Raw genomic sequence first — 21,682 nt, 5'->3', positions numbered from 1 at the left:
TATATATTTTATTATTATTTAAATTAAAAACAAATTTACAATTAATTCCCACTTGAAACTTTCAAGTGGTGATGGGGATTTGATTTTTCTTTTTTCTGGGGGATGCAAGGGTAGGAAGTTGTGCGTGTGTGTGTGAAGATTTGACTTTGGTGCTTAATTTTTGTGCAAGTTTTTTATTTTATTTTTTTAATCCCAAATCGAGTTTTGAAAAGTTGATTGGATATATTTTCGTATTTTTTGCCAATTTTCTTTATATTTGTTTATTTTTTATTTTTATTTTCTTAATATTTTTGTAAAAAATTCAATAATTATGCATATTATTATATCATTTAATACTAAATTAACGTTGTATCAAAATTGAATGTCTAAACAAACCGTACAACCAAACCAAATTGAAGGGAAAAATCAGTTAATTATTTTTTGGGTTCAAATTTGATTTGGAATTTCTATTTTCTTTCAGTTAATGGTTTGAATTCAATTTTAGAGTTTCATTAATCATAATATAAATATATATAATAATATAATATATTATTTAATTTTTAATACTTGGACGATGCGGCGATGCTGACTACTGCCCTCTCTTTTGCTGAAGCCCAAACCCAAGCCACCAAAATTCCCTAGTCCCCAGCTCCACCCACGCCTTTCTACCGCTGTGCTCTTCACCAAATTTCTCCAGTGCTCTTCAACTGGATTTCCTGCTTCCCAGTCTAACTTGCACCCAGGTCTCTCCGAGGTAAGTCTGCTGCCTTCACCTTTTTCTCATTTTCTTCTTGTTTCTTCCTCATCTGGGTTTTCACAGATTAATGAATCTACTGCATGAAAAATTCTAGATTTTTCTATGCGTTAATTCATTAAAAGAATCACTGCTTATACTGGAACTGATGCTATACTTTCAAGCATGATTTTTTGTCAATTTCAAAAATTAACATGATTTCTAGAAATAATCGGAACTGGGTATTGATAATTGCTAATAATGTGACCCACATTGCTTCATCTTCACTGTTTAGGCATTTGAACACAGACACCTAGCAGGAAGAGAGAGGCAAAGAAAATGGGAAGTAGGTTAGGAAGAAGAGTGGTACACTTTGCCAATATGCCCATCAAGCTTCTCATGCCATCTTCTTTCGACAACATCACCGAAATTGCACTCAAAACCATTCCTTCTGCTTCCAAGGTACCTCGAGTTTTCCTCCTCCCCACCCTTTTGAACCTCTCTCAAAATTTTTTTTTTTTTATGATGTTTCTATGGTTAGATTGAAATCAAGAGGGTTTTAGAGTCGCTGTATGGTTTTGAAGTTGAGAAGGTCAGAACCCTAAACATGGAAGGCAAGAAGAAGAAACGTGGAGGGCTATTACTTGCTAAGCCCGACTACAAGAAAGCTTATGTAACCTTGAAGAACCCCTTGTCCATATCCCCGGACTGTTACCCTATCCGTGTAATTGAAGAGGAGAAGCAGAGGATGAACAGGCAGTCGAAGCAGAGCATTGTCGAGGAAGGCCAGGCAATGAAGTCTCATTGGCTCGATGGCAAGCATGGTGATCGCTTCAAGCCTGAGACGGGTGCCAGTAAGAGGAGCAGTGGTCGTCGCAGTGATCGTGAAACTGCTGCAGCGGTGAAATTCCCGTGGAGCAGCATGCCGTCTTCTAGGTAGTCTTGCTCTCATTTTAAAAAAAATATCATTTTGGTGATGCTTATCTGAAGATGTTTTTGGGTCCATCTGTACTGATCATAGTGAATTGATGATTGTGAGAGAACTCACTGTGAAATGGGTGTGTTTTCATTGGAGCTTTTTAAACTCTTATTATGTAGCATCCGTACATGATGCTTCACGGGTTTTGTTCCTTTCATGATTGTGGTTAGTTTGATGAACTGGAGTTTTACTATTAACTCTGTGCTGGGTTTTGTTCCTTTCATGATTATGGTTCGTTTGATCAACTGGTGTTGTACTATAACTCTGTGCTGGCTATTGGATTTATTGGTATGCATATGCAGTGCTTGGAGAGTAAGGACGAAGTCAATTCATATTGGTAAAAGGATTGAGAATTTGTTGACTGCTTAAGATTACTGCAAAGCTTTTCCTTTAGAGACCTATCAGGGTGCTTGGGTCCTCCAATTTAAACAATACTAACATGGTGTCAAAGCATGTCCTTGAGATCTAAACCCTAATTGCTGCAGCCACCGCCAAACCACGCCCTAAGCCCTAAAATACTATGCATAAATGCTTTGTAAGGGGGTCATTTACACCATCATAGGCCTGAAACAGCTCCAGCAGTCACCAGAAAATTTCTGGACGACACCGCCAGTTCAGTAACAATAGTAATCCCTTGAGATTTTGAAAAGCCAGCGTCATAGTTGCTCACAAACATTGCTGAAGATCCACAACTAGGTACTTTGTTTTTTTGTTGGTGGTAACTTCGTGTCTTTGAGTAAGAGACCAATGTGGTGGCTTGATTGAGTGCTGGGTAAGAGTCTTGGGTCATGTCCCATGCTACATGTGAGCTTGTTTGGCTTAAGAACATCTCGTAAAAGCTTGGTTTTCCACATTCTCGGTCAGAGTTGATTTGTGATAATCAAGTTTCTATTCATGTTATTTCCAACCCAGTCTTCCATGAGTAGATGAAACACATTGACATTGGTTGTCAGTTTGTTCAAAGAAACTTCTGCAGAAGCTCATTACAACCATATGTGTGAAGTCTGAGTTCCAACTTGCTGATTTAAAAGCCCATCCATTTGTAACACGCTAGGAGCATGTGATGTCTTTGCTCCATCTTGAGGGAGAGTGTAACTGGCTGCTTTAGTTTTTTAATATTATTTCTGAGTTTTGTTGCAGTATTAGTAAGTGGGAGTTAGTGTGTTAGTGAGGGTATTATGGTAAAAGTTATGTACCTGTCATATATTGTAAATACAGGGAGAGACCTATCATTGTGATCAGGTCTTCCAATTTACACAATACTCTTAATGTTTGTAATGTAGTATATCGCAAAACATGCAGAATCCTACTGTCCATTTGATGGAAATTCTGCAAATTTAATACCCCGCAAGCTGTTGAGTGGCTGTTGGATATTATTGTGACGACAAAATAATTGGCTTTTCAAGTTGATTAACTGCAACAAAGAGAAGCTTTGTGGAGATTGTTAGGAATTAAGGCATCTGAAAGAATATACAAATGCCTATTCATTGGTTGATTGATGGTCAGTTCTTAATGGCAAGGGAGACTGCTAGTGAGGTACTTGTTTGGGTGCGTACTATAAAAGAATGATGTATGATCTTGACTTTTTGAAATCTGGATGTGTGGATTCCTTTCTCTAGGCTGGTCATTTGATTTCTTTCTGATATCCTGTTTGATGATTTTCTGGATCTTATGATCGTATGGTCATCTCACGAACCTATGCCTTTAGATGTGCTTATTTTAGTGTGTTTGTCACTAACACATTGTACAAGTTATTCTGCTTATTTTTTCCAATGTCATCCATGAAAGCAAGTATAAATTTTAATAGGGGGTTTGTTTCTTCTATGTTTTATTGTAACTTCTTTCTTATTTATTGTAAAGAATTAAGGCATCTAAAAGAATATACAAATGCCTATTCATTGGTTGATTGATGGTTAGTTCTTAACTGCAAGGGAGATTGCTAGTGAGGTACTTGTTTGGGTGAGTACTATAAAAGAATGATGTATGATCTTGACTTTTTGAAATCTGGATGTGTGAAACCCTTTCTCTAGGCTGGTCATTTGATTTCTTTGTGATATCCGATTTGATGATTTTTTTGATCTTATGATCTGATACTTGTCTCACGAACTTATGCCTTTGGATGTGCTCATTTTAGTTGTTTGTCACTGTTAAGATTTGATTAAGATAAATGACCTAACTTGAAAATGGGTCTCTACCTCTATTTATAATACAAATTAAGTACATTCTAATGACAATAATACCCTTACTAACTCTCACTAATTAACATACTAACACACTCAATAATAATAATACTAAAAGGACATATATCCTTTTAACACTCCCCCTTAAGCTGGAGCATAACTGTCATAAGCTCTTAGCTTGTTACAAATGAATTTAACACGAGTACCACCAACGCTTTGGTAAACAAATATGTAAGCTACATGTCCGACTTCACGTAAGCGGTTGTAATGAGCTTCTACACAAGTTTATCTCAAACAAAGTGACAATCAACTTCAATGTGCTTCGTCCGCTCATGAAGACCAGGTTGGAAGCAATATGAAGAGTAGCTTGATTATCACACGTCAACTTTGTAGGCTAAGAATGCGAAAAACCCAATTCTTCCAACATGTTTTTCAACCAAACAAGTTCATAGATAGTGTGAGCCATAGCTCTATAGTCTGATTCAACACTTGACCCTGCCAACACAGTTTGTTTCTCACTTTTCCAAGAAACCAAGTTACCATAAACCAAGATACAGTACCCAGTGGTAGATCTCTGATCGGTAGGCGATTATGTCCAATCTGCATCCATATATCCATGGATATAAGTGTGACCCTGACCACAATATAAAATACCTCTCCCAGGTGCACCTTTGAGATATCTTAAGATGCGAATTATTGCATCCCAATGACTTGTACTTGGAGAATCTAGAAATTGACTCACAACACTTGTTACGAAAGATATCCGGCTGTGTAATTGTGAGATAATTCAACTTTACAACAAGTCTCTGGTATTGTCTAGGATTAGGTAGCAAATCAGCCATACCCGAGTAGCAAATCCACAAGTATGTTAGCTGGTTTAGATTCCAACATGCCAGTTTCATCCAACAGATCAAGAACATACTTCCTTTGTGACACAACAATTTTGATACGAGATCTAAATACTTTTATACCCTAGAAGTATTTCAACGGTCCCACATCCTTGTTCTGAAACTTAGTTTATAGAAAAAGTTTGAGACTTTGAATACCTTTATCATCATCAATTGTAATAACAATATCATTTACATAAACAACAACAAGGAATCAGAGCATGGTAGAAGGAAAAAAGAAAGAAAGAAAAAAGTGGCCAAAACTTCACTCCCACGCAGGTGCTTGGGGGTGCATGGAGTGCCCTCCAACGATGAGATTTTGTGGATTGGGTCGTTAGGGGGGGTCTGATTATGGGTATATGGTTGGTTTTGTGATTTAGTATGGGATGGAGGTGGATTTGGGAAGAACAGCTGTGGGAATGGTGTTTTCCGACAATGACCGAGGGAAATAGGGTTTAGATAGGAGCTCTGATACCATGTTAAGATTTGATTAAAATGAATGACATAACTTGAAGATAGGTCTCTCCCTCTATTTATAATGCAAATTAAAAACATTCTAGTGACAATTATACTCTTACTAACTCTCACTAATTAATATACTAACACACTCAATAATAATAATACTAAAAGACATATATAACCTCTAACAATCACTAACACATTGTACAAGTTATACTGCTTATTTTTTCCAATGTTGTCTAAGATAGCAAGTATAAGTTTTAATAGGGGGTTCGTTTCTTCTATGTTTTCTTGTAAGTTCTTTCTTGTTTCTTGTGAATTGAAAAAATGTAAGAATTGAGTTATAACCGTACCTAGAGACTTTAAAAACTGGCAAATTGAAGATTGAAGGGTGTGAGCATTGTATTATTTTTCTCCCTTTTAAGATGCAATAGACATTCTCACACAGTAAGGTTGTATATTTTACCTTGGGGAAAAAAGATATTATTGTAGCTTAGTTTTAGAAGTTAATTTTTGTTTAGGATACTCATATTTGTCAGCTTGCCCTTAGAGTCTGGACGTAAGAAAAGAAATGGTGTCTTGTGCCCCTCAAGAACGTCAAAATGTTAATGCAGATCCCATGACTATGAACCACTCTTGTTATGTACTCAGTTTGAACTTTTGTTTTAGCTCTTCTATTGAGCACATAATGTAATTTATTATAAAACAGTGTGTTGTGTTTTGCTGCATCTACAGCTAAAAGCAAATAGTGTAGTTATACAATGCACTCAACATTACATTATATAGACTGGATTGAATGCACATTTAGAATATCACTTGTTTTAGTGTGACTTTGTGCCTCTCTCTACATATATAAATGGAAGAGAAGAAAAAGAGTGTTACATATATATATTTTTGGAAAAAGTTAAGCTTCATATATACCAAACGGGGAGACTATACAGACACAGACCCAAAACTTGACATCACCACTACTCTATCTTCCATACAAAATATACGGTGGCTGCCCATATTGTGTTGACCTTTTGTCTCACATCTCCCTGCATCCCTTCAATCAAGTCTAGAACATCCTCCCTATGATGGCTCCTAGCATTTGAGGTGATGCCCTCCAAAGAATTTTCAAAAGTAGTCCTCCCGACTGAGCATTGGAAGAATAGATGATCTCTAGTCTCCCTGTGGTTCTTACATAGAACACAGTTTACGTCAGTTATGTTGTCCCAAGAGAGGATTTTGTCCTTGGTTGAAAGCCTGTTCAAAGCTGCCAACCAGCAGATAAAAGAATGTCTCGGTTGAGCTTGCTTAAACCAGACTACTTCGCTCCAGTTCACTATCTGCCCCCTCTGTCTTGTGGCTTCCCAAGCTGATCTGAAACTGAACTCATCTTTCAGACCCCCTTCTTTCTTAGTTTATCTGAAGTACTACTGAGAGGGTAAAAGCTTACCTTTTGAATCAAGTCTGCGGAGCAGCCCCCAAATCTCCTTGGCCAGTTCCATGAGGACCTAGAGATAAAGTGCTGCAGGGTAGCGTATCTTTGGATCCCCAGGTCATACTGCAGCTGGCAGCTGCAGTGATCAATGAAAGGGCTGCAACTTGCAAGGGTGCCTGTTATAAAAAAGGATCTGAATGGAGCTACCATTTCCCACTTTCCATTTGATTTTCTTATAAATGTCTTTCTTGCAGTTCAATATTTATTTCTAGCAACAAGAGTCATATGGTTAGATTTGCAACTCCAAAAAATTTTTGTCCTTGAATTTATATATGTGTATCCATATCACCCATAAGAAAGCTTTAGAATTACAAATAAACCAACAAAGCTTCATAACCACAACTATTTTCCAATCTGAAAGAGATTTCAGACCAAGACTTCCTTCCGTAACAGGCTTACAAACATTGCCCCAGCTGACTTTGCATGCCTTGGAGTTCCAATCATTGTCCTTCCATAAGAAACATTTAAACCTCCTTTCAACCTCCTTGAGGATAGAACAAGGAATATTAACCATTCCAACCCAGAAAGAAAAATACTATGTAATATCGATTTCAGCAGTTGAAGCCTACCTGCATAACTGAGAAGTTTGTAGGCCCAAAGATTAATCTTGCCCCCAATATTTTCGATTAGAACTTGAAAATCAGCCTTACTCAGCCTTTTTGTGCTGAGAGGGAGGCCAAGGTAACGAACTAGTAACACTCCCTTTTTAATGCCCAAGTGCCCAACAAAGCAGTCATTTGCTCTACCTCTGCATGATCAACCCATGAAAAGAAAATCACAGATTTAGCTTCATTACAATGAAGCCCAGACATCCTGTTAAAAATACCCAAAAGCCTCTTAACACATCTGACAATACGGTCCCCTTTGGTAAGGATCTAAAGATCATTAGTAAAACACAGATTTACCACCTGAATCTTCTCACTTTTAGCATGGAAGGAAAGGAAATGATTAGCAGCGGCATTCATTAACATTTTATTGAACCTCCATGACCATAACAAACAGGTAGGGGAATAAAGGGTTGCCCTATCTTAACCCTTTCTCCCCTTTAAAAAAACCCCTTGCAGTCCCATTAATGAGAACCGAGTACCAAGGGTTGCAAATACACTCCCCAATACATTGAACAAGCTCCACGGGATTATCCAGGCATTCCAGAATCCGCAAGGCAAACCTCCAGCTAACAGAGTCATAAGCCTTCATAAGATTGACCTTAAGGGCCATTTTAGGCATCCCTAAGTTCAGAGGACATTTACTCAATAACTCTTGTGCCAAGAGAAAGGTATCATTGATGCTCCTCCCTTTAATGAAAGCAGATTGATTCAACCCACAAAATCGCCAATGCAAGTCTGCAATCTATTTGCCATCAGCTTGGTAATACATTTGTAAATAAGATTACAGCAAGAAATGGGTTTGAAATCCTTCATGTTGGTAGAATTTTAACCTTAGGAACCAGAGTAATGAAAGTAGTGTTGATGTGCTTCAAAATCTTCCTTTCCTTGAAAAATGACAGCACTGCTTCAACAACATCCTTCCCAACTACAGGCCAGCACAACTTAAAAGAATTTTGCATTGAACCCATCACGCCTCGGGGCCTTTTGATCTACAAAAGAAAACTTCTTTGATCTCATTACCTGTTATCTCCTTACTCAACTTCTGCTTATGCTCCTCCTGCTAGGTGAAACCAATGATCTCTTTCAAATAAGCAGTATTGCAGTATGAAACATTATCATCAACCTTTCCCAGTAAGTTCTCATAGTATTGCAGGATAACCTGTAGTTATATCTTCATCCTCCTTCATGGGATCACCTCTCTCATTTTGAATATACTTGATCTGGCTTTTCAAATACTTCCCTTTAACAAAGGCATGGAAGAACCTATTGTTCCTATCACCCAAAATTATCTAGTCAATCCTGGACTTCTGTCTCATAAAATCTTCCTCTTGATTATACAACTCCAAAAACAGTCTCCTCTTTTGGTTAGCTGACTTAGTGCTGATTAGGCCCTTTATGTGACGCCCCGATTTTCATACCATTTTTTTTTAATATAAATAAAACATATATCACATATTGGCCACGTCAACCTCTGATACCATTATACATAACCCGACCCGAAGAGGGTACCGGGTACACAGTCATTATCATATTCACAAACCTAACAGCGGAAGTCACTATATAAATACATACCATAGCGAATACACATACCAGAGTACCAACCCAACCATAAATACACATCTAGCATATTTCCCAAAAGGAGACACAAAATACTCTGGTGGAATTCTCCATCCCTAGCTCATAACACTCACCCTGTCTACGTAGGGTATCAGCTCCCCTCTATCTCGGAGCTCTATCACTAGGTCTATCTTGGTTTCCTGAAATATTTAAATGATTGGCTGAGACATATCTCAGTAAGACGGAATAAATTATCTACAGTGTGTGGCATTATGAGATTCATTATATTATAACATATATTCATTTCAGTGATAATATCTTCCGAGAAAAATATACCAATTCCTCATTCATAATCATATAGATATAAAATACAAGCTTTCATAAGATTTTAATTTCATTTCCAAATCCATTCATACGTAACCCAAGTTTACCAGCGAAGTTCCCGAGAATAGGGGAGATTACACGCCCATACATGTAGCTCCCCTCTGTTCTGATATCGTTTGTAATCTTACACAATTAACTTGGGTTCGGCTACAACTGATACTTATCAGGGCACTCACCTTACTCAGTAAACCCTTAGGCGGAGTGTTTTACTTCGCTTTATATTATTAACTCATGTTATAACATTTTTCATTTACATTTTTATTTCATTTTCATTTCCATTCCATTTCCATTTCCATTTCCATTTCCATTTCCATTTCCATTTCATAACTAGCTCTTGAGTGTCCTCGATTAGATCCACATCTGTAACTCATGGCTGTCCTAAGGATATTTTCCCACGCCATGCTTCACCCCATGGTCGAGGTCGCTCTCCATGCTCCACGCCATGCTTCCCCTATGGTCAAGGTTGTGCGGCCCGAAGGCTGGACCTAACCGCGGTTGGCCTACTGGGTTAGATCAAAATAAACATACCATATACTCGTCTGTAGTACGAATGACCTGCCATATACCCTGATCCGGACTCAGGCAAAACAACCCTTCACACTGGCTCATTCGAATTGTCACGCCACACACTCCACGAGTTCGTGTGGTTGCACTTAAGCACCACTAGCAATAGTACCGTGCTCATTTCAACAATACATATATCCATCCATTAGGGCTTCATTTCCACATTTCAATAATCCCAATTGCAGTATTCACAGTGCAATTTTCCACATTTCCAGTATTCTCATTTTCACGATCATATTGCAATATTCACATTCTCATATTCGCATTTCGATATCCATAATGCAGTATTAACATTGTAATATTCACATTCTCATATTCACATATCAGTACTCACATTTCATCATTTTCATTGCAGGATTAACATTGCAATGTTCACATTTTCACATTCACATTTCATTATTTTCATTGCAGCATTATCATTGCAATATTTCATTTTCAACATTCTTAACTCGTTTTATCATTTCAATAGTATTTCATCAATTCAATACTTATTTCATCTCATAATAACATATACATATCTCATTTCACATTATTCACATTCTCAATAAAACATATCCATATGTCATATTTTATCATTTCTCAGAAGGTACTTTCAGTACGTATCACTTTTCATCATTTTTCACATTTCAAATCCCATATTTCAATACTCATTTCATAATCTCATCATTCTCAATATAAACCATTCAACTCAATTTCAAATACATTTCAGTATAAATCATATGGCACACAAATTTTCATCCGATACTCATATCATAATAAATTTAAGGTAAAATACCATATTTTCATTTCTCATATTTTCTTAACCAATAATTTTCAGAAAAGATTGCTATAATTTATTCCCCTTACCTAACTTATTGAGAGGTCCACTAACACCCTAAAACATACACTCCACAACGTTCACAAGTTAAAAGCCTGAAATTCATTTTTCCCCAAATTATTCAACACAACCTCCACAATATTGACATTCAGTATTCCCTAAGCTCTGCATATTCCAAATTAACATTAAAACTCTAAAATATTCCACTTACCCTGGTTTTGGGATGGTGCCCAGAACCCCAATTTGAAAATCTACTCCGCCAAAGTTGCAAAGAATGTTCCCAGGAACTTCATGGTGGTTCTGGATCTTTGATTCGGACTACGATCAGAGCGGAATCGTAGAGAGAAGGGAGAGAGAGTCATGGGTTTGGGAAAGAGAGAGAGAGAGGATTTGTTTTGATTAATGAAAAATGATTCGCGGGTTCTCTTTTTACGCCTACTGCGGAGAAAACCATCAATGGTTTTCTCCACTGTTCACAAAACCGCTGACGGTTTGGGCTTTAACCCGCCTATTTTCACCGTTTTACCTTTTGACCAGCCCGCGGTAAAAAAGAAAATTGCCGATGGTTTTCTGCGATCCTCACCAAATCGTCAACGGTTTGGGCTTCGCAAACTGAATTTCCTCCTTTTATTTTTCTTACTATTTAAAATTTCCCAAGTCTCTACATTCTCCCCTCCTTATAAAATTTCGTTCTCGAAAATTGCCATTTATCACATTTTCATTCTTGAAGAAAAAAACACCACCATTTTATTAATTACCCTCACTTATGACGGAGAAATACCGTGGTTACATAGGAGGGTTCTGGGAGATTACAACCATTGAAAGAAATTCTTCCCAAAACCATTCATAAATAGAATCAAACACTACTTATTCTATACTACATTATTTAAATCAAAATACATACCTCAATCCTGGTTTCCACTGAACAGATGTGGGTATCTCTGGCGCATCTATTCCTTTAACTCCCAAGAAGCTTGCTCTATTGCATGATTGTGCCACGGAAGTTTTACCAGTGGTATGCTTTTCGTGTGTAACTCCTGTTCTTTTTGATCCAAAATCTGCACTGGCATTTCCTCATAAGATAAGGCATCACGAAGCTCCAGTGTTTCATAACTAATCGCATGAGAGGGATCTGTGATGTATTTCCTCAACATGGAACCGTGAAATACGTCATGAATTCTAGTCAAAACTGGCGGTAATGCGAACCTGTAGGCAACTGGACCCACTCTTTCAAGAATGTTGAATGGTCCAATATACCTAGGACTTGGTTTACCATTTCTCCCAAATCTCATAACTCCTTTCAACGGTGCCACCCTCAGAAATATGTGGTCCCCAGTGTCAAACTCTAACTCTCGTTGGCGAGTATCTGTATAACTCTTCTGCCGACTTTGTGCTGTTCTGACTCTGTTTCGAATGAGTCTAACTTTATCCGGAGTCTGCTGTATCAGTTATAGCCCAAAAACCTGATGTTCCCCAATATCATCCCAATATAACGGGGATCGGCACCTCCTGCTATATAATGTCTCAAATGGTGCCATCCCAATGCTGGCCTAATAACTATTATTATACGCAAACTCAACAAGTGGTATATACTGTATCCAACTGCCTCCAAAGCCTAACACACATGGACGTAACATATCCTCCAATATCTATATCATCTTCTTTGTCTGTCCATTTGTCTGAGAATGAAATGCTGTTTGGGACGACAACTGAGAACCCATGGCTTCTTGCAAACTCCTCTAGAAATGGGATGTGAATCGTGGGTCTCGATCTGAAACTATGGACACTGACACACCATGCATTCTAACTATCTCCTGTATATACAACTCTGTCAATCTGTTTAAGGAATAATTAACTCTGATAGGCAGAAAATGGGCAGTCTTCGTGAGTCGATCTACAACCACCCAAATGGCGTCCTGTCTATGTAGTGCCGGCAGTAATCCTGTGACAAAATCCATCGCTATATGTTCCCACTTCCACTCACGAATGTACAGCGGGTGCAATGACCCCGCCGATCTCTGATGCTCAGCTTTCACCTGCTGGCATGTCAAACACTACGCTAAAAATTCGGTAATCTTTCTTTTCATTCTGCTCCACCAAAAAGACTCTTGAAGATTCCTATACATTTTGGTGCTACCAGGATGTACCGTATATAGGGATCGGTGCGCTTCCTCTAGGATCACTTTCTTAATCTCAGGGTCAGCAGGTACACATAGCCTGGTACGAAACCTCAAGGATCGATCATCTGAGATACTGAAATCGGCCTCCTGACCATCCTGCACTTTCTCTATAAGCTCTACGAACTTTGCATCACTCCTCTGAGCCGCTTTAATTCTTTCTTGTAGAGTCGGTTGCAACACCAGATTGCCCATAAATGCCTGGTGATCGCCCCTTACGAGTTCTATCCCAAGTCTCTCCAAATCCATCTGGACCGGATGTTGTATCGCCACTGCAGATACTGATGCATTCACTGATTTCTGACTCAAAGTATCAGCTACCACATTAACCTTTCTTGGGTGGTAACTGATGGTGCAGTCGTAATCTTTTATTAGTTCCAACCATCTCCTCTGCCTCATATTCAATTTTTTCTTTGTGAAAAAGTATTTTAAATTCTTATGATCAGTGAAAATTTTACACCTTCCCCCAAAGAGATAATGTCTCCAAATTTCCAGCGCGTAAACCACCGCTACTAACTCCAGATCATGGGTAGGGTAATTCTTCTCATATTCTTTCAACTGTCGAGAGACATATGCTATCACTCTCCCTTGCTATATCAGAACACAACCGAGCCCTTTATGCGACGCATCACTGTAAATCACGAAACCCTCTTCACCTGAAGGAATCGTCAACACTGGTGCAGCAATGAGCCATTGCTTCAACTCCTGGAAGCTCTGCTCACATTTATCGGTCCACTCGAATTTCACCCCTTTCCTGGTCAATCTCGTCGAAGGACCCGATAATTTAGAAAAACCATCAACAAATCTGCGGTAGTATCCAGCTAATCCCAGGAAAGTTCTGATTTCCTGCACATTCTTTGATTGTACCCAGCCTACCACCACTTCAATCTTACTCGGATCTACTGAATTACCATCCTTGGATACCACGTGTTCAAGGAAAGTAACCTGCTCCAATTAGAACTCGTACTTCTTGAGTTTCGCATGCAATCTTCTTTCTCTCAACAACTGTAGTACTATCCTCAAATGTTCCTTGTGCTCTTCCGGGCTCTTTGAATATACCCGTATGTCATTAATGAATACTACCACAAACTGGTCCAGATACTGGTGAAAAATCCTGTTCATCAAATCCATAAACACTGCAGGAGCATTTGTCAGTTTAAACGGCATAACCAAAAATTCATAGTGGCCATACTGAGTTCTGAATGCCGTCTTTAAAATATCCTCTGCTCTAACTTTCACCTGATGATAGCCAGACCGCAGATCTATCTTCGAGAAAATTTGTGTCTCCCGCAACTGATCAAATAAATCATCTATGTGGGAAAGCAGGTACTTATTCTTGATAGTCACTTTATTAATTTTTCGGTAGTCGATACACATTCTCATTGATTCATATTTCTTTTTCACAAACAATACCAGGGCTCCCCAGGGCGACACGCTGGGCCGAGTAAATCCCTTGTCTAATAGTTCCTGCAACTGATCTTTTAATTCTTTTAATTCTGCCGGTGCCATTCTGTACGGAGCTTTCGAAATCGGCGCTGTCCCCGGAATTAGATCAATAGTAAACTCTACTTCACGATCAGGAGATAGTTTTGGCAAATCCTCGGAAAAAATATCCAAAAAATCCCTCACTATCGAGATATCCTCTAACCTCAACTCCCTTTCTGATATCTCTTTCACACAGGTCACATATCCTTGACAACCCTCTAGCAACAATCGCCTCGCTTGAATGGCGGATAACAACTATGGTGGGGTACGCACACAAGACCCCACGAATCTGTACTTTAGTCCTCCTAGAGGTCTGAACACTACCTCTCTCTGATAACAGTCAATACCGGCGTAGTGGGTAGCTAGCCAGTCCATCCTAAGTATCACCTTAAACCCATGCATATCCAAGACCACCCGATTAGCTAATAAAGACCTCCCCTGAATGCATACTGGATAGTTTTCGAGTACCTTTTCACATATCCCCATAGCCCTCGTCGGCGTAGCCACTGACAAACTGACACCCAACTACTGTGTTTCTAACACATAAAATTTAACTCACTCTTGGGCGATAAAAAAATGAGTCGCCCCTGAATCAAACAAAGCAGTAGTTGTAACTGATAGAATTGAAACTGTACTTGTCACAACATCTTCTGCCGCCTCAGCATCCCCCAGTGTCACCGCGTAGACTCGTGTTGGGGCTATATTCCTCTGCTGTCCACCTCAGGGTGTCTGATAACCTTCTTGGTATGCTTTATAAGCAGGCGTAACAACTGTTGGTGCTCGGTAGTCTCTCGCCATATGCTCGGGCTGATGGCACTGATAACAAACTATCTCCCTAACCCGACACTCTCCTGAGTGTCTCCTATAGCATATGGGACAAGAAGGGGGCATCTGCCTGCCCTGTACTGCTGATCCCCCACTCTCTGTCTCCGTCCTCCTCTGCTATCTTGTCTCCTCCAAGGCCCTCGACTAGACCCTGCCTAAAAATCTGAAGGTACAGACCTCTTCCCCCGACTCTGTGCTGCAACGCCTCTCTGAAGGCCACCCTCAATCACCGCAGCTCTATCCACTACCTTTGCAAATGTCTGAGCTCGAAAGCCTATAACCGGCTCAAATAAACTTTGTTTTAGGCCCTCCTCGAACTTCCTCGCTTTCCTTTCCTCATTCGGTACCAAATATAGAGCAAACCGAGACAGTTCAATGAATCTAGTTGCGTACTGTTGTACTGTCATCGGTCCCTGCGTCAAATGCAGAAACTCCGCTGCCTTCGCACTTCTGATAGTAGCGGGGAAATATCTCTCGAAAAAGATCTCCCTAAAGCGGCTCCACGTGACCGCTACATGGTTAGGTTTCTGCTCCAACAGTCTTGCTGATCTCTACCAGCACTTTGCCTCCATTGTCAACTTAAATGTTGCAAATAGTACTTTCTGCTCATCTGTACACAGAAGAACTGCCAACATATCCTCTATATCCTGGACCTAGTTCTCAGCTACAAGTGAGTCAGCTCTTCCAGAGAATGATGGGGGTCGCATACGCGTGAACTGCTCAATTGTGCAGCTCCACTCCCCTGAACCTCTAGCCATCTCGGCCATCACCTGCTGGGTGACGCTACATAGTACAGCATCAGGATCTTTGCCACCCATACTGGAAGGCCCTACATCATCACTCCCAACATGTGCACTACTACTCCTTGCATACTAAAATCCACAGGATATTCTGCTACAGACATTTCTCTTAACAAACTCAATTCCCATTTAAGATTCAATCCTACCACTTAGAAAGAAGAACCGACAATAGTATCTATGATTTTCTTGAAATCGTCACCCTAAGAAAATTACAGAAACAACCATGGAACTCCTGCTTTCAGGTCGCAAAATAGAATCCTAAATTTCAATCTCATCCTCTAACAGCAACCAACTCATATCTCGTTAATATCCATTCCTATACTCTGGTATTGTATTCCGTTGTTTATTAAAGTCTGCTAAACCTAGCAAACTAGGCTCTGATACTAGACTCTGATGCCCCGATTTTCATACCAATTTTTTATATAAATAAAACATATATCACATATCGGCCATGTCAACCTCTAATACCATAATACATAACCTGACCCAAAGAGGGTACTAGGTACACTGTCATTATCATGTTCACAAACCTAATAGCGGAAGTCATTGTATAAATACATACCATAGCGAATATACATACCAAAGTACCAATTCAACCATAAATACACGTCTAGCATATTCCCCAATAAGAGACAAAATACTCTAGGGGAATTCTCCATCCCTAGCTCATAACACTCACCTTGTCTACGTAGGGTATCAGCTCCCCTTTATCCCGGAGTTCTATCACCAGGTTTATCTCGGTTTCCTGAAATATTTAAATGATTGGGTGAAACACATCTTAGTGAGATGGAATAAATTATCTACAATGTGTGGCAGTATGAGATTCATTATATCATAACATATATTCATTTCAGTGATAATATCTTTTGAGAAAAATATACCTATTCCTCATTCATAATCATATAGATATAAAATACAAGCTTTCGTAAGCTTTTAATTTCATTTCCAAATCCATTCATACGTAACCCAAGTTTACCAGCAAAGTTTCCGAGAATAGGGGAGATTACATGCCCATACATGTAGCTCCCCTCTACTGTGATATCGTTTGTAATCTTACACAATTAACTCAGGTTCGGCTACAACTGATACTTATTAGGGCACTCACCTTACTCAGTAAGCCCTCAGGCGGAGTGTTTTACTTCGCTTTATATTATTAACTCACGCTATAACATTTCTCATTTCCATTTTCATTTCATTTCCATTTCCATTTCCATTTCATTCCATTTCCATTCCATTCCATTCCATTCCATTTCCATTTCCATTTCCATTTCATAACTAGCTCATGAGTGTCCTCGGTTACATCTGTGTCTGTAACTCATGGCTGCCCTGAGGATATTTTCCCACGCCATGCTTCACCTCATGGTCGAGGTCGCTCTCCATACTCCACGCCATGCTTCTCCTATGGTCAGGGTTGTGCAGCCTGAAGGCTGGACCTAACCGCGGTTGGCCTACTCCGTTAGATCAAAATAAACATACCATATACTCTTCTGTCATACGAATGACCTGCCATATACCTTGATCCGACTTAGGGGGCAAAACAACCCTTCACACTGGCTCATTCGAACTGTCACGCCACATGCTCCACGAGCCCGTGTGGTTGCACTTAATCACCACTAGCAACGGTATCGTGCTCATTTCAACAATACATATATCCATCCATTAGGGCTTCATTTCCACATTTCAATAATCTCAATTGCAGCATTCACAATGCAATTTTCCACATTTCCAGTATTCTCATTTTCACAATCATATTGCAATATTCACGTTGCAATATTCACATTCTCATATTCGCATTTCGATATCCATAATGCAGTATTAACATCGCAATGTTCACATATCAGTGCTCACATTGCAGCATTAACATTGCAATGTTCACATTTTCACATTCACATTTCAATATTCATATTTTATCATTTTCATTGCAGCATTATCATTGCAATATTTCATTTTTATTATTCTCAACTCATTTCATCATTTCAATAGTATTTCATCAATTCAATACTCATTTCATCTCATAATAACATATACGCATCTCATTTCACATTATTCACATTCTCAATAAAACATATCCATATTTCATATTTCATCGTTTCTCAGAAAGTACTTTCAATACGTATCACTTTTTATCATTTTTCACATTTCAAATCCCATATTTCAATACCCATTTCATAATCTCCTTATTTACAATATAAACCATTCAACTCAATTTCAAATACATTTCAGTATAAATCATATGCCACACAAATTTTCATTTGATACTCATATCATAATAAATATTAGGTAAAATACCATATTTCCATTTCTCATATTTTCTTAACCAATAATTTTCAGAAAAGACTGCTATAATTTATTCCCCTTACCCGGCTTACTGAGAGATCCGCTAACACCCTTAAAACATACGCTCCACAGCGTTCACAGCCTAAAAGCCTAAAATTCATTTTTCCCCAAATTATTTAGCACAACCTCCACAATATTGACATTCAGTATTCCCTAAGCTTTATATATTCCAAATTAACATTAAAACTCTAAAATACTTCACTTACCCTGGTTTTGGGATGGTGCCCCAGAACCTCAAATTGAAAATCTACTCCGCTAAACTTGCAGAGAATCTTCCCAGGAGCCTCGTGGTGGTTCCGGATTGTCGATTCGGATTACGATCGGAGCGGAATCGTAGAGAGAAGGGAGAGAGAGTTGTGGGTTTGAAAAGAGAGAGAGAGAGAGAGGATTTGTTTTAATTAATGTAAAATGACTTGTGGGTTCCCTTTTTACGCCCACTGCAGAGAAAACCATCGATGGTTTTCTGCACTGTTCACAAAACCGTCGATGGTTTGGGCTTTAACCAGCCCATTTTCACCGTTTTACCTGTTACCAACCCGCGGTAAAAAGAAAAAACCGTTGACGGTTTTCTGTGACCCTCACCAAACCGTCGACGGTTTGGGCTTCCCAAACCCGAATTTCCTACTTTTCTTATTTTTCTTACTATTTAAAATTGCCCAGGTCTCTACCCTTTACCACTTCTCCTTCAGCAGAAAGCAAATCTTTCCTAGCCACTTCAACTTTCTTGTTGAGGATGCTGAAATGGCGTAGATGAAATTTCTTCAGATCCTGTTTTAGGCCTTTCAATTCCTGAACTAACATGAACATTGGGGTTCCATTCACTATTACATTCCAGCTATTCTCCACAATTTTCAAGAAATCTACATGAGAAGTGCAGCAATTCAAAAATCTGAATGGGGGATTAAAAGCCTTCACCTTTGGGTTTAGCTGAACCAGGGAGGCACAGTGATCCGAGACACCTAGAGAGAAATTCCGCATGAAGACCCAGGAACATATCAGAGACTATTGAGAGATGAGAACTCTATCTAGCTTTCTTCTTGTTAGCCCTACCTCTCTTTTGTTGGACCACGTGAAGCCATCTCCTATAGTTGGGGCGTCATCCAACTCAAATTCAGAGAGAAAAGCCTGGAAATCCAGCATTCCCCTAATACCAATGTCACTAAGATTGTTACTGCTCTCTGAAGGATCTTTAACAATATTGAAGTCCCCCAGCATAAGCCAAGGGTCGCAAATTCTATCTTTAAGAGCACCCACTGCACTCCACAATTTTCTTCTTCCCATATAGTCTGTTGCACCATAGACAAAAGGCAGTCAAAGATTGCCAAAATTTGACATTACATGGATGGTCAGCATCTGATTTTGCTTTGCAACTTCTACCAGTTTAATCTCGGTTGGATCCAGCCCCACCAAAATGCTAGCAACAAAGTCACTATTCCTAAAATTATGCACTGTAGCATACCTCTTGGCCTTTACCTTGGTTTCAAGCAGCCTGATAATCTTCAATCTTATGATCTTTCATGAATCTTCTGACCTCTGTTATCTTGACTAGGTCATTCAACCTTCTAGTGTTCCAACATCCAATATTCATTTAGGAGGAGTTGTGTTTTCAGGTAATACCTGCTTCTTTGGGCGTCTCCGGTCTCCCCCTCTTGTTACCTTTATTTCTAGCTTGTTTCTTGTCTCTCCCTGCTTTTCCAGCACTATCTCAATTATTGCAAGGAGAAGCAGAGCTGAATAGGCCATTCTCAGTAGATTGGATTCCCTTACCCTTATCAATTTTAGTTCTAGCATTTGTAGGGCCATTGCTGTCATCTGTAATCTGCCTTCTAGTCCCTTGGTCCAACCCAATGTTGTGAGTAGTAGCCTCTTCAGCTAGTAGAACTGCAAGACTGTCATCCTTGGGGTTGTCCAGCACGCTAAACATGTTGACAGACTCGATCCCTTTCTTAGTGGCTTGAGACCATAGTAGTCAACAGCGCACCCCTAGGCATGAGGCACAGTGGGGTGATGAGGCTAGCGCCTCATCAAGGTTGAGGCGAGGTGATCTTCAAGAGTCACAGGCAGGCGTACTGAGGCTCCAGGCGCAATGAGCCGCGCCTAATATATCTGACCTTTCAACTTCATTTCTTTTTTAACCTTTTAAGAAATAAAATGTAGCCAGAGGCTTCGACTCAAACCAGCTGGTTCAGGCTTCATTTTCGAGCCTTTGAATCAACACGAAACCAGCAGTCTAGGCTTTGTATTCACGTCTTCGAGCCTTCACCACCAAGAGAACCAGCACAGGAGCCCTTCATCTTTGAGGTTCAAGCCTTCAAACAAGCACAATATTCGTCCTCAAGTCTTCGAACCAGCACGAAACACCTTCATCTTCAAACTTCCAACTCTTCGAGCCTTCACCAGCAGGAGAGCCTTCGCAAGAGCCCTTTGTCTTTGATGTTCAAGCCTTCGAACCAGCACGACCTTCTTCTTCAGTTCTTTTTCTGCCTCAGCTTCTTCTTCTTCAAGGCTCAGTATTTTGCTGCTACTACTTGCTGGTGGCTGGCAGGTTGCCTTGCTCTTGGCAAGTTATAGATTAACTTGCGGTAAGCCACTATGTTGATGCTTTTAGGCCTTCAGCCTGGCAATTTCATTTCCTTTCTAATTTGAAGCTTGAACTCTTGCATGTGTAATTTACTTATGTTGAACTATGTTTGTTTCACTTGGAACTTGGTACTTGGTTGTCATAATTTCTGTGTTTATGTTTTGGTACTAAATATTTGGCATTGAAAATTATAATATTACTATTGATGTGTTTTCATATATCAATTACCCATATATTTGGCATTGAAAATTATAATATTACTATTGATGTGTTTTCATATATCAATTACCCATCAAATAGGCATTGTACACAATTTTAATAATTGTGCGCTTCACATTTTTGAGGTGAGCGCCTTTGCCTCGCACCTTGGCTGCAAGTACCCTTTGTGCCTTTGACTACCATGCTTGGGACTCGGTCTTCTGTTTGACAGTGGAAGACTTTCCTTTTCCCAATTCCTCAGTAGCCTGCACTGAACTGAGATGTTGCCAATTGAAGCCTGATTTGTTTTAGGCTTCTAGACCTTGGGAGCAACACAATCATTCATCAAATGCCTCAATTTCTTGCACCTTACGCAAAAGAAGATTTCCACGAGTATTCAACGTCCACAGTGCGTAGGGAGCCAGAGGGCATCTTGATGGAAATGCACTTTGGAAGATTTCTCTCCATATCCACTTCCACACATACCCTGGCACTCTGCAAGTTTCTCATCAATTTGGTTCTCTTGTCCATATACAGTGCAGCCTCAATGGTGCTAACAATGTAGCTCATCCCCTCCTTAGTCCAGTAGACAGAAAATACTCACCCAAATAGGAATGCTCGAGAGCCGCAAATACTTATTCTCACAATC

General features: G+C 39.5%; 1 protein-coding gene across 5 annotated transcripts in view; it reads left to right on the top strand.

Annotated features, from left to right (window-relative positions):
- Window positions 1–537: 537 nt before the first annotated feature.
- Window positions 538–21,682, top strand: part of LOC131159549 (uncharacterized) — a 28,317-nt gene continuing 7,172 nt past the window's right edge. For 3 of the 5 annotated variants that reach the window (XR_009137813.1, XM_058114560.1, XM_058114561.1), the window contains exons 1-3: window positions 561–733; window positions 1,008–1,174; window positions 1,254–1,648. Coding sequence is in view for 3 of the 5 variants with exons in the window: in XM_058114560.1 (XP_057970543.1) it covers window positions 1,052–1,174; window positions 1,254–1,648 (518 nt within the window). In the remaining 2 variants the exon portion in view is untranslated. Of the gene's footprint in view, window positions 734–1,007; window positions 1,175–1,253; window positions 1,649–21,682 lie in introns of all 5 variants that reach the window. The other 2 variants (XR_009137815.1, XM_058114562.1) reach the window with 2 other exon arrangements.

This window comes from Malania oleifera, chromosome 7, assembly GCF_029873635.1.
Source record: "Malania oleifera isolate guangnan ecotype guangnan chromosome 7, ASM2987363v1, whole genome shotgun sequence".
NCBI lineage: Eukaryota > Viridiplantae > Streptophyta > Magnoliopsida > Santalales > Ximeniaceae > Malania > Malania oleifera.
This window is presented reverse-complemented; position numbering and strand designations above follow the sequence as displayed.